The following is a 14,800-nucleotide window of genomic DNA, read 5'->3' as shown; positions in this document are numbered from 1 at the left end:
CAAGTACTTTCTACTTGAAGAAGCGCGACAGTAATGCGACTTTACTGCAGGTAATTTTTGAATAAATTCATCGATGGCTTTTAACGTATCTTCTGATTTTTTATTTGTTGGCACATGTTTTCCTCTGTTGTCCAGTTTTGACAATATTTGATCCGGCGATGCATTATTCACAGTATAGTACAAACATTTTTTGGAAATATTTAGAGTACTTAAAATGAACTGTAAACAGACTATTTTTCTCTCATTTTTATGTGTTAATGAATACTCTTTTGAAATATTCCTTCTACTGTTACCGTCAACACGTTTTCTTTTTATATCTATTGTTTTTACACACCGCAACAGATAATCCTTTTGCCTTACTGGATCACCTGAGCTCCAAAATTCAGTGAAGAGTTTTTCTCTATCTTCTTCACTAAATTTATTTTTACATTAGTTTTGACATTTTTTAATAGCGCATGGATTAACTTGAACTTTTTTACCTATTCCTTTGGCTTTTTCTTTTTTTTTAATTCACGAATATTAGTTTTCCGAGGTAATCTTAAAGCTTCAGTCCCAACTTCTAAGGCTTCTTCTACTTCAGAATTTATGTTAGATTCATGAATTATGCTAATAGAATCTATCATAGTATTATTTTCTAGCATTATGCGATCTGATACGACGTTGCTTATAGAAAAATCAGTTTCATTAGGTACGATTCGAGAACAACTGGGTTTATTAAAATCATCGAAAACGCTTGAACTAATAATTGATTTATTATTATTTGGAGGTAACCACTCTGTTGTCTCCCTACTTTCATCGGAAGTAGATTCACTGTCTACGAAAATTGGCCCTGATTTTTGTTTCATAATTTGTGTAAAAACATCATTACTGTCAGGAAAAGAAGGAGGAACTGGGGACAACGTTGCGTACTCCAAATTGCAAAAATTCGATGAAAATTCGTTTTGTACAACATGGTCTAATACAGGTGTTTTTAGTGCAGCCAGAAGTATTTTTCGACTTCGTGAATTCATTTTAAATGCTAAATAGAAAATAATATATCAGACTTAATTACAAATAAGTAGTGAAGAGGTATGTTGTATCAATAATACATTTTTATCTTTTGTAATGAAAATAACTGAAGTCGCTATAAACGTGTATAAAAAAAAAAAAAAGTATGATAAAAATATCGTTATTTTAAGTAGAAATAAACAATTTTGTAAAAATTCTAACTTAGAGTACCTAAATGTAAGACTAAGTAATTAATAAAATAATTATGAAAACGAGTTGAAATATTGATAGAAAATAGATCCTGAGTCGTCGGATAAAAGATAATTTTATTGGATTATGAAACCAAAATTATATTAGATGAACAAATAAGGGGTTATATTATTGTTCTAAATTTCTCTATTCCAAACATACCTAATAATTATATTATTAAATATTATTACTTAAATTTCTAACCTATCGTTGGTACATCATGTTTTTAACATTATTGTTGATGTAAGAACAAAACTAAATACTATAAAACTAATTGTTCGCAAACAAATATATTATTTTAATGCTATTTATTGATAATTATAAACATGTAAAACCTTCTTTTTAAAAAAATCAAATTTTTTAATAAATTGCAACTTCAACGTTAAAAAATAAATATTAAAAATAATTTTAATTCTCTACTCAGAGAAAGAATATATTCAATATTTAATTACGTGCCTCGTAGGATTTGACACACGATGCCCAAGAATCCGCGCGAAATCAGTCCCATAATTACGTCGGTCGACTACGTCATGTCGACGTCGCATCGGTCCTAGGGATGGGCTCTTTCCCGGGAAAGTAAAATCATGAACATGTCCGGGGAAAGTTTCCGGGAATATTCCCCATATCAGAAAAGTGTAGGAAAAGTGTTTTAATAAAATTATCTTTCTTATTGACTACTTATGAAGTTTTAAAATAGTAAAAACTCAAATTCTATATTAATATATATTTAAAAAATATTTTATTTATATGCTGTTTGTATAAGTATAAATTAAATAACTAGAAAAATAAAATAATCTACATGATATTATTTAACTTTTTATTAAACTGAATAATTTCACAAACTTAAATTATAATGTAATATAATTTATACCAAATATTTCAATACAGTATTTTTAAACTCTTTTTAATAATCTTGGTCACTATCGTGGTCAGTGCAACTAAATCCCAAACTTGTGTCAGTGTCATGGAGAGAAAATTGCTCAATTTCTGTTTCAGAGCTTTCAAAGTCCAAATCACTCTCTTCTTGAGTAAAATTCAAGTTGAAACTTTTTTCACGATGATGCGATGAATTTCCATGTTGAAGAATAAATGGGGTTGTTTCATTTTGTGTAAAATCTTCTATTTCCGAATCATTATCATCTTCGTCATTTTTATTTCGATCAAGTGTTTTCGAATTGTGTGAAATATACGTTAATTTCGCAGCACGCTCAGTTAACAAACGATTTCGTTTTTTAGAATGTATATTTGCAAAAGAACTAAACGATCTCTCAGTTGCAGCCGAAGAAACTGGTATTGATAATATTTTTTGAGCTAGCTTGGACAACCTTGAGTTAAAACTTTTCCACCATATTAAAGGTTCCAACTTAGAAACTGTTTTCCATAGAAAAGTTTTTGAGTATAATCCTTCTTTATTTTTATAATATATAATCTCAGTAAGACAATCTTCATCATTCAAATCATAACTGTTCATCCCAAAATTGTTAATAAATTCAGAAACATCAATATGTTCTTCATTAGTTAAGTCATTACCAAGTGTTTCTGGATTTAAAAGATGTGCTGTAATATGAACGGGTTTAACTATGTTTTTTAATCTGTTAGATATATTACCTAAAAGGGTTTTTTTATCGTTTAAATCTTCTAAATCTATCTCTTCAACAACTTCGATTAATCGTAACTTTAAATTTTTAACCGTTGGATAAACTTTATGAATAATGGGTTTGTCGCCTTCAAGAAGAGTAATTGCATTGACGATAGGTTCTATTAGTTGTATCATTGAATCAACATTTTTCCAAAAAGATTCCAGTAAAATAGTATAAATGTGATCCTTAAATAATATCGCTACATCTTCATCAATTGCTACCAATTTTAATACTTGTTTTAGTTTAAATAAATTTTTATAGCAAATCAAGTGACTCTGCCATCGAGTTTTCACTGGCAATTGAACAAATACATTTATATTTTTTTCCTTTGAAATTTTCCGAATTTTGTGTGAAAGTCTCTGGCTATATTTTATTGTTTTTATTATTGAGACGACTTTTGTATCAAATGTTTGTAATTGATCACATTTAAATATGTCTTTAACTAATAAATTTAAAGTGTGACAAACGCATGTTAACATTAACATATGTTCAAATTTATTTTGAACTATTTCAGCAGCCTTAACAATATTACTAGCATTGTCACTAATGAAAGCTACAAACTTTTTAGGATTATATTTATTTATTACTGTAATTATTTGGCTAGCTAAATACTCAGCAGTGTGCCTTTTCCCATCAGTATCAATAAAGTCCACGAAAAAAGGCTCTGGAGTAGTAATAACAAAATTTATAATCCCTTCTTGTCTTAAATTAGACCAACCATCACATTGGATACTCAAACATTTTGACTCGGCTATTTTATTTTCTACTTTAAATTTTTGTAATAAAAATTCCTTTTCTAACAAAGTTGTCGATAAAGTTTTTCGGTTTGGCAATTTGTAAGATGGTCGAATAGTATAGAATAATTGTTTCCAAGATTTATGTTCAACAATAGATAGTGGTATTCCGCTTGTAAAAATAGCTCTGGCTAATAGAGTATCAATTTTTTCCTAAAGAGATAATATTTTGTCTAGTATTAGAATTTACCAATTTTGAAGAAACTTGAAAAACAATTATAACTAGGTTTCGGGACTTGTTGTATTTGCATATTCTTTAATAATGACTGCAGAATAATCTAAGTAAGATACAAATTTATTTTAAGACATAACGGATTGAAACACAAAAATATTAATTGCATATTTTTGCATATTTTGCCGTTTTATAGGCAAAATGCATATTTGACCAATTTTGGCAATATAATTGTTATCTATAGCATATTTACGCAGTTTAACGTTTTATGTTAAGCAAATTTATTTTAAAGATCAACATTTTTTTGACTTTTAAGCATCTTTATTCTCGTAGATCTCATAATTTTAAAGATCCCGAAAATAACGAACATTACGTGTATTAAACAATATATATATATAACCTAACCTTACCTTGCAATAAGTCCCGAACCCTAATTATAACGTATATAACTTTAGTATATATTTATCTAATTATTTATTATAAATGCATAAACTTACCTTTTGTGCAAAATCAATTTTATCAATAAATTGAGAAATGTTCGATTTTACTTCGACTTTTTTTTTTCAATTTGTCGAATTATTGTTTGATCCGGAACATACATGGATAAATCTGCGGGCATTGAATCGTTTTGTGATTGTGACAATGGCGTACTTTCACGTACAAATGATAAACTTTGGGAAGTAGATGGTTGATAAAGATCTATACCAATTAAAATTAAACATTTTTCATTGTTATATTTAAATAGTTTTAAAGAATTAAAGTAAAAACTTAAAACCGAGCAAAAGTTACCTCTTTGAATAATATTTGTTTCTGCAGTTAATACCGGCACCTTTTTGTCACTTAATTCTTCTTTCACTTGAAGTGGTGTATTTTTACATGCTTTTATTAAGTGTATTTTCATTTTTGTTGCATTTTTTATTGTATATTTAAGATCACAAAATTTACAGTACCACGCAGTTTTGGACTTTTTGGTCAATTCATTAAAATATTTATTTACAAATTTAGATTTTTTTGTCATTTTAAAACAGTTAAAAACACCGTAATTATAATTTTAAGTTTTAAGTATATGTCACTAATTTTTATAGTAACGACACTGCACGACTGCATAAGACATTCGATAAACAACTAACAAGTCACAAGTAATAACAGCCAACAGGCACATTGTGATATTTTATATTATGAAACATATACTGAAATACCATATACGCTGGTTGTTGTGCGCGATAAGGTTGTATTTTCCCAGTTGATAACGATTTAATAACGAGATATTATTATTACACCAAAATATTGCATTCAGTCTTTCAAAATAAAACAATTTGATATACCACACATAAAAATAATAATTGTAATATTGAGGAAAGTTGGAAAAGTAATCTGAAAGAAAATTCCCGGGAAAATAACTTTTCCAGGAACTTTTACCGGGAACATTTCCAATGGAACATCACTATTCGGTCCCCGTTGTTTTTTTCTTGATAATATCAATAATAATAATAATAGTATAAAATAATAAATTTATAGCTATAGTAATAAATAATTAAATCATGATAATATAAAATCGTTGCATTGATTTCATTATAAATAAGAAAAATAAGTTTGTCTAAATAAAAAACTTTATAGATAATTATTATAATAATATATAAATAATAATTAAAGTACTAAAAATATATTAGTATTTATATTATAAAGTATATTATACTATACACTAATAGTCATCGTTATCGACATTTTTTTTCTGGAAAAAATAACCATTTACCTATATAACAATAAACGAAAATAAAATCTAATTATATATACCATTAAAAAGAAAACATTTTACTTAATCGAAAAAAAAATACAGTATTTCTGTGATAACCGGGTGAATTATAAATCCATAAAGATGCCTGATTATTTGTCGACTGTCAGTAGACCACGGCAAAAAAACTGTGCAAAAATAAAATAAAAAACTTGTTTGATTGGGATTTGGCCTGAGTAGACTGATATCTACCATTTGGCTATCTAAAGCTATTCCTTATATTTTACAACCACGCCATTTAAGGTCATCCATTGTACATGGTTGGGTAACACGTCCATAGTGACAAATTATATTATTTAATAAATTAATTATATTTAAGAAATTTAATTTAATTAGATACAATTTTAATGATGAGTTGCAATAAGATAAATAATTGTCTTATAAAGATTAAAAACTTACCTAGCTGCTACAATAAAATGTTGTTTGTCCAATTTGGTTGAGATATTTTATTGTAATTCGATGTCGGTTGAACTAAAATCTTATCATTCCTATCAGAATAATGTTTAGAAATACTATAATACGTACGAAAAATTTGGGTACGAGCACGACACTAATAAACGTCGCTTGTTCCCTAAAAAATTATGCTAATGTCGTTTGTTCCCTATTATTGTCGTTTAGACCCTTTTTTAGATAAGACATAATATAAAAGTGTTGCTTAGACCACAAACTTAAAATTCGAATTATTATCTAAATAATGGTCGCAGCTGTTTTTGCGCAAGCGCAATGAATGTAATATATATTTTTCCATCCAATAGAAAAGATCGTGTCGCTTAGACCCAAAATGTCGCTTAGACCCTTTTGCTTGTCACCATCGATATATATAAACTGTGGTAAAATAATCATTGTACACATTTTTAATTTTTCAATTTCCGACCTAAATAAGTGGTGAAATTTTCAAGTATCTACGACTTATAATTTTTGAAGTATAACAAGTATTTAAATTCGTTTGACTTGTTTGAGGATAAATCGTAATCGTTACGCGATTTCATAAAAATTTAAAACTCAAACGCTCAAAACATTTTTCCTATAATGACGCTTCAAATTTTCTTTATAGCTTTTTGAAGCAAAACTTATAGAAAACTAAGTGTTGAATTTTTTAACGTTAGATATAAATACAAACAATTTTATGAATTTTTAACTATAAAATAATTTGCAAATATTCATGATTTTGACGAATTTTTGTCAATAATTGAACTTCAAATGCTAATAAAAAAAAAATTGTGCCTATGTATTCTTATAATTTTTTATTTACTATAAGAATAACATATGTGGAACTTTGTATAAAATTTTCAAATGTTTTGATGGGCCAAAAAGATTTTATCGACACATAAAAAAACAATTTTCAGAAAAATTGAAAATTTCAGTTGTCTATAAATAGCTCAAAAAAGTCAAAATATTTTGAAATTAAATCACGTAAAGAAAATGCGAATCTTAATAACTGGTAAAATTTTCAAGTATCTACGACTTATACTTTTTGAATAATAACAAATATCAAAAATCGTTTGAGGCTAAACTGTTATTTAACGCGGTTTTGTAAAAATTTAAATTTCAAACACTAATTAAAATTTTTTGTCTGAATCCGGTAGAGTTTTTTTTACAGATATTTGAAGAAAAATGTATGGAGAACCTTGTACCAAATTTTCAAAACTTAGTTATAAAAGAAAAAAATTTTATGATTTTTCAACTTCAAAATTACTTGCAAATTTTCGCGTTTTAGACAGATTTCGTAAAAATTTGAACTAAAAACGCTTATAAAAAAAAATTGTGACTAACGATTTTTAATTTTTTTTAGCTACATTAAAAACAACTCATAAGGATCCTTGTATTAAATTTTTAAAACTTTTTGGTCATCCAAAAATTTTTAATCGACACTTTAAAAAAAAATTCTCAAAAAAATCGAAAATTTCAGTGGTCTATAAATAACTCAAAAAAAGTCAACATTTTTTGAAAATTTAACTATATACGGATACCACTGACATTAACATTTGGTGAAAATTTCAAGTATTTTCAGTGATTAGTTTTTGAATTACAACCATAAAAAAAAATCGATTTGGTCGAAAACTGGTTTTCATATTTACTTTTTACCTCTAAAATGCACCAAGGATATTCACTTTTACATCGGAAACCACCCCCATTGTTTGAAATTGGAGCATTATTTCGACTTGTTATGCTGTACACAGACACAAAAAAAAAAAAAAAAAACACACATCATTGTAAAATCAATACATTCATCACTTCGTTCAGAATCTAAAACAAATAAAATTATAATTATTCCAATATTAACTGAATAATAAACAAGTAGGTATACATTTTAATAATATATTTAATTTTGAATAATATAACAAAAACTGTAGATTGTATATTTAAAAAAACATAAAAATATAGGTATAATATACTTAAATATAAAGTAATTTATTAAAATTGTGCATTGTGGCACAATGTAACAACAATTGATGTATTGCCACACAATTGGATACAGAACAATTTATATTTAACATCTGAAATATTAATTAATTAATAATTAGATAGATCATTTATATTTATTATATAAATGTCTACATTTATGGATGAAAATGGTTTTGCAATAAACTCTTTAAAATTTAAAAACTTTCTTACAAGTAAATGTATGTTCTGATTTAAATTGTTTTCAATAATTTTATGAACAACAACTAAAGAGTTATCATTCAATAACATATATTTATTTATTTTTTCAAAGAGTTTATCATTTTTACAATAAAATGGGGAGTATATTATACTATATAATATTATGCTCTATTTCATTGAACGTGATGTACATTTTAGGAGTCTCATATTGATGGGATAACTCTAACTTTTGTTTTTCTAATAATCTGTTGTGAGTTTCTTGAAGAGGATATTTAGTTGATTTTAAACTATTTTTAGATTCTGAACGAAGTGATGAATGTATTGATTTTATAATGATGTGTGTTTTTTTATTTTTATTTTTTTTTTTTGTGTCTGTGTACAGCATAACTATTCGAAATAATGCTTCAATTTCAAACTTCGGGGGTGGTTTCCGATGTAAAAGTGAATATCCTTGGTGCATTATACAGGTAAAAAGTTAACATTTTCCAACAGTTTTCAAAAAAAATCGAGAAAAACAAAAAAAAAATGACGGAAAAACGGCAATTTTTACGCAAAACCAGTTTTTGACCAAATCGATTTTTTTTTTATGATTGTAATTCACATAAATATTAGCATTATTTTTTAAAGAATAAGTAATAATATACTTTCTATTCCCAAATAAATGTATGAACCATTAGCTATATTTATAACATTATGGGTCTTGGGGGTTTTCATAAAAGTTTTTATATCATGAGGAACTTTTAAACCTTCATTTTTCATTATTTTAAGAAGAGAATTACAACAATTATGAGAAACGTTATATTGAACAGCCCAAGACCATAGTTTATCAGAAATACTAATAGATTCAGAAGTTTGATCTTCAACAATTGAATGTACATGAGAATCGTTAAATAAAGTTGAAGAACATTGAACAATTGATGAATCACTCACTACTAAAATGTTGGCTGGTGTTGTTGCGGTCGTTTTTGTTATTGTTATTGTAATACTTGTACTTATAACTGTATATTTTTGTGATAAATTGGATATAGCCTACAAACAAATTGTTATTAGTTAACAAGACATTAAGACTCAAAATTGAATATAATACTACTTACTTCTATTTGAGCTTTAATTCGTCTCTTAAATTGACGATAGATCCAATATTCTTAATTCTCTTAAATTGTTTTGGATATTCTAATAACAAAAAAAAATTATATATATATAGTACAAAAATTAATTAAACAAAAACACTAAATTAAAAAATAATAGTAATACATAAGATATGCAGCTATGATTCTTAAGTATTCCCTTAAGTGTTTTTAACCATCAGTCATTTGATCTCCTTATTAATACATAACACAAAAATTCTTTATTATTCATTTTATCAAAACATTAAAGTCCCAGTTGAAATATTATGTATATAAACCTAGTTTAAAAATTAATAAGCTAATAATTTATATCGCCTCATTAAAAAAGATTACCGTTCTCTGTCGAATCTTGTTTTTGCAGTTCTAAACCATGATTGGACATCATTTTCAAAGCTAAACTCTGAATATAACTGGTGATCATTTTTTATAACACCTTACAAACATATTTATTAATTTTAAAACCAAATTATATAGTTTATATAAATCAAATATATCACACACATTTCATCACTGCAATTATTTGTAAATTTTGAATTTTATACTTGGACATATTTTTTTTAAATTCTCTACCAGTCCATGAACTATTTATTGTGAATTTGTTACTAAATAGTTAATTTAGAATTCTTCGAATATGGCTTTTAGCAACCACACCACCAACAGAGTGAAGAAAATGTTTCTAACAAACAAAAATTGTCTTGAATTCAAAATTGTATATAAAAATTAATTGTTTTTATGTATAAATAACATACAAATCTTTCTTTGATATTATTGTCTGTTTGTAATAATTTTTCACAAACTAAAACACTTTCTTCTGTATGAAAAGGAAATTGGTTTAAAAATTCTGTGTCATTGGAATTATTTGAAAGTTTTAAACCCGGTGCAATCTGGTGTTTAATATTGGCAAATTCATTTTTCAAGCTATTCATCTGATTCCACAATCGTTCACTCATCATACGATTAGCAAGTAGTTCAGAATGAATTTTTATTAAAATAGTTTGAATTCCTTCTAATAAAAAACAACTATATTATTTATAAATTTAAATAATAAAATGGTTTTAAACTAACAAAATAAGTTGATTGCAAAATGATCACCATAAGTATACTGTATACCTATTACCTATATATTAATTTGGTAAACTTTCTATATAATGTATAAATAAATATAGATATATTTATATTATGATGGATATATATTTGGTAATATTTATATAGATTATTGATATAATATTATGTGGTACCTCAGTTAATGTATTAAAAACTAATTTATCTTACCATCAGATGTACTTGGCAACGGTTCAGCCGAATGATTTTCAGATAACACAACATTTGCTAAATTTGAAAAATTTAGTTCTTCATAACTATTTTGTACCTGCTAAACATAACAATAATAAACATATTTCCTTTGATGTATTAAGATTTAACATTTAGTAGGTATCCATAAAGTTTAATTTGATTTTAATTAACTAATTAATTATTATGTATTAGTTTAAAAACCATAAAAATGTTGTATTAGTAAAAGTTTTCAATTTTTTGTAAATTACTTGTATTTCAAGGTTAGATTTTGAAGTTGAAGCAGGATAAACTGTAATGGGCGTTGAATCTGAATTACAGCTTAAATTTTCATAGCCATCGTCATATGTAAATATTGGTACAGGCTCTTAATTTGTGAAGACTGATTCAACTGCAGATGGTTCATTTTGTTTATTTATTGTAGATATAAAAAATCCATCATTATCTAAAAAATTAAATCAAATAATAAATTGGTACATTTAAAGTAAATTATGGTTAATAATAAAATGTATTCCAGTATGATATGTACACCATATAATTATGTATACTATAGTATCTAGTTAATACATTTGAATTAAAATTAGTTTATATTCAAAATATTAATTACCTTTACTATCACTGTCACTGGTCACAGATAGTGAGCGTTTTTTATTTGTTTGAACTCTTTCATCTTCACAGTCAGTTGACTCATATACTTTTTTATTCCAAGCTTTGCTAAAATTTCCTAGAAAAAAAAAATTAAATTTTATAATTTAAAACCAAAATTGTCTAATAAATAAATAAACATGGTACTAATGCCCACTAGTAAAATAAATTACTTTAATAGTAATTATTTTATAATATTATAAAATATACTTATAGACTATAGTAATATGCTTGTCATCAGTCTAGGGCTTAAAGTGGGAAAAAATTGAAGGAGGGGTCTCCATATAGTTTTAAGCGTTTTATATATCATTTTATAATTACCTATGTATATAACCTATGTAATGTAGTATAATATGTAGCGTATCTAATATATAAATGTGAAAATGAAAACCTTTGAGTGATATGTTCTCGGAAACTACTGAACCGATCGTTTTGATTTTTTTTTTAAATTGAAGAGCTCATTGCGGAGAAGGTTCTTACTGACGAAAAATTTGAAAAAGTTATCAGGTTTGAGAAATATGACGAGAAGGTGATGAAATTACAAAGGCGCCATCTGTCCAGCAAATATTAAACTAAATTATTTTTGGTAGTCAATGGCAACCATTTAAATAAAATAAATAATTTATTTAAAATGTTATAGCAAGGTTGTTTTTAATAATGCAAGCAAATAGACATACAAACTAAAATCGTTGTCATAGTAAAAAAGAAATTAAAAATCTATATATATATAAATGAAGACAAAAATGTATAAGACAATGTATAACTGTCACTGCAGTTCAGCAAGAAAATAAACTATATTAATGTCGCTATTGATTATGATTGAATATAATAGTTACAGATCTGTTGTTATATTTTGTTAAAACCATACCAACAAAAAAAAGAATTAGCGAAATAAGTCAATGTCCACAGTAAATTTCAAATTCACAGCAATAGACTAACATAACAAGTTATACTAAGTTTTATTGTTTTACCAACAGGCAACAATACAAAAACCACGAGATGGCACATTATTGTATTTTACCCACTGTAGTAAAAAAAAAAATGATATAACTTTGAAACTTAAGTGTTAGACATTATAAACTTCTTATACACATCTCGCGGGGTCCGCAATCCACCACGTGTGGATTGCCTACATGATAATATACTGCTCTCATATTCATAAGAGAGTCTCACGGCAACGGTAAGCAGACTGACTATAATATTATAACTTGAGTAACTCACTGACTGATAAACGTAGAGCCTGAACAATGATAGATCGATGCTTACAATTTACACGGTACATTCGTAAAATCGTATCACAAATTTAGTGTGTAATAAGAAAGCATTTTACAAAATTCGCATATTAAAGTGGTGCTTTCACAAGATTTTTGAGAATCAAAACAGTCAATGAAAATGTCTAAGTTTTGAACACCGTTAAACCGAATAGTAAATAACAAATTAATCAAAATTCGAATCATATTATATAGAATTTGCATTTTTAACGGGCAACGAAGTGCACGGGGTCAGCTAGTAAACAATAATTGTGTAACATACTCATTCTACTTTTATCCTTCAAAGATGTTCAAATTTGTAGGTACATTATTTCATGAAAAATATTTAAATCACAAATAAAACTACTTTTTTAAGAATGATTACCTAATGTTTTATACAAATTTAATATTTTGAAAGAGAATATTTTTTCTCATAATATTAAGTTGTAAGTATTAGTTGTCTTTTAAAAACATCCAGACAAAAAAAATATTTAAATCATAAAAATGTAGTGTTTTTAATGCTTTAAATTGCACAAGAAAAAATTTAAATTCTTTACATGGGGGAGCGAGCATCCTTAAAAAAAATCACACATTCACGCTTTACCTATATGTTAAAATTTATAAAGCTCAATTTTACATTATTTAATAAAGAACTGTTTAATAAAAACAATCATAAATATTTAAATAAGGAACATAAATTGTATTTTCGTTAATAAATGTATATTTTAAAATTAATTTATAAAAAATGAAAACTAAGATTTAATCTCAACGGAATTCTGAGATATATTACATATATTGACAAATTGACTAATAATTAATAAATAAAATATTACAGTACGTTGTAACATAAAATATGTTAAACATAAACTCTAAATTGCGTGTATTATTATCACAATCATCATACATAGCGTTAAAACACATTTATAACCACACCAGTAAAGCATTTAATGTATTATTGAACTTTTAATTTAATTTATTGAAGCATAACTGACAGTCATCAGTCTGATTCAAAGTGGGACGGCAAATGGTATTTTTCTCAGGTATTTAATGTATGAGGAAAAATTACTTACTATAAAAAAAAAAAAGATTCATATAAACAATCCATTTATTGTAGAATTCAGAACTTTTATATCTTCAGCGTTATGTTTTGATCTAACAACCCACATAGCACATGTATATTTAATGGATATACATTAAATATAATATCTGGATATCCATAATATATAGTGAATATACATGGATATCTATTAGATATATTCTAGATATCCAAATGGCCGTTTTTTTCCAATACTATGGATGTCCATTAAAAATATTATACAATATATGGATAATAATAATAATAATATATAATACATAATAATACACTTTTAGATATCTATACAGAACAAAAAATCTATACATTAGATATCTATTATATATCACATTGTACCTTGGACAATATCCATCAGTTATCCATGTATTAAATACTCTCACAAATATATACAGTGAAGCTTCTATAATAAATACCAGACACTCTAGATCACCGACATTTTGTCCGCTATTTGGAGGTGTCGGTTAAAGGAAGTTTTACTGTACATATAACTCAATATTGGTTATACTAGATTTACTTTGGTTGATCCAGACAAATAATTTTATACCTTAAAACAAGAATGAAAAGATAGTAATCAAAAGTAAAACAAATTTCTTTTATACATTAATATTTATTATATTTTGTTTAAAAGTACACAATTTTTTATTTTGAATTCTACATTTTATTTAGTCATCTTCCTTATGTTGGTCAAGGCTTCTTTTTTTCTGCTGCCTTTAAGCTAAAAAAAAAAAAATATATATAATAATGGTTTATGAAATAATAATAGCAAGAGAAAAAGTGAGTCAGACATAAAGAAAACATTTTAATGGTATGACCAAAAATCTGGATTAAAAACTTAAATAAAAAATAAGATAGATCAAAAAGAACAATTAAGTAAAAAAATGTAAGTGACAAAAAAAAAAATGTAAAACTATTATTACTACTTATTTTAATTTTTAATAATATGTGGTTATTTTATTTATGAGTTGACTACCGCACCTAAATCTTTTTTATCAATAATATGCAATAATATACTTATAACAGTGCTCGAAGTGGGGGTACGGTGGGATGGCATCCCTCTACTTGTTTTGTCTAGAATAACGCATTCCTCTTAAGACTTGTATTTTAAAATGATATACTTATTATCATTTATATACATATAATTATGTATAAGAAATATT

General features: G+C 25.9%; 1 protein-coding gene across 1 annotated transcript; it reads right to left on the bottom strand.

The window, feature by feature from the left end:
* Positions 1 to 2,140: 2,140 nt before the first annotated feature.
* LOC126553558 (uncharacterized) lies at positions 2,141 to 4,743 on the bottom strand. The gene is made up of 5 exons (XM_050208702.1): positions 4,632 to 4,743; positions 4,391 to 4,541; positions 4,248 to 4,272; positions 2,913 to 3,823; positions 2,141 to 2,828 (listed from the first exon to the last, which is right to left on the bottom strand). Exons 1-5 carry the CDS (start codon positions 4,741 to 4,743, stop codon positions 2,141 to 2,143), a joined length of 1,887 nt encoding a protein of 628 aa, XP_050064659.1.
* Between the last annotated feature and the right edge of the window lie 10,057 nt (positions 4,744 to 14,800).

This window comes from Aphis gossypii, unplaced genomic scaffold (genome assembly GCF_020184175.1).
Source record: "Aphis gossypii isolate Hap1 unplaced genomic scaffold, ASM2018417v2 Contig00260_ERROPOS192875, whole genome shotgun sequence".
Lineage (NCBI taxonomy): Eukaryota > Metazoa > Arthropoda > Insecta > Hemiptera > Aphididae > Aphis > Aphis gossypii.
This window is presented reverse-complemented; position numbering and strand designations above follow the sequence as displayed.

Coding starts and splice junctions, on each gene's coding strand:
- LOC126553558 (XM_050208702.1), bottom strand. CDS start 4,743: ATGAAAATACACTTAATAAAAGCATGTAAAAATACACCACTTCAAGTG. Junction 4,273..4,390: donor ATTGAAAAAAAAAAGTCGAA/GTAAAATCGAAC, acceptor CGTTATAATTAG/GGTTCGGGACTTATTGCAAG. Junction 3,824..4,247: donor GGGACTTATTGCAAGGTAAG/GTTAGGTTATAT, acceptor TTATCTCTTTAG/GAAAAAATTGATACTCTATT.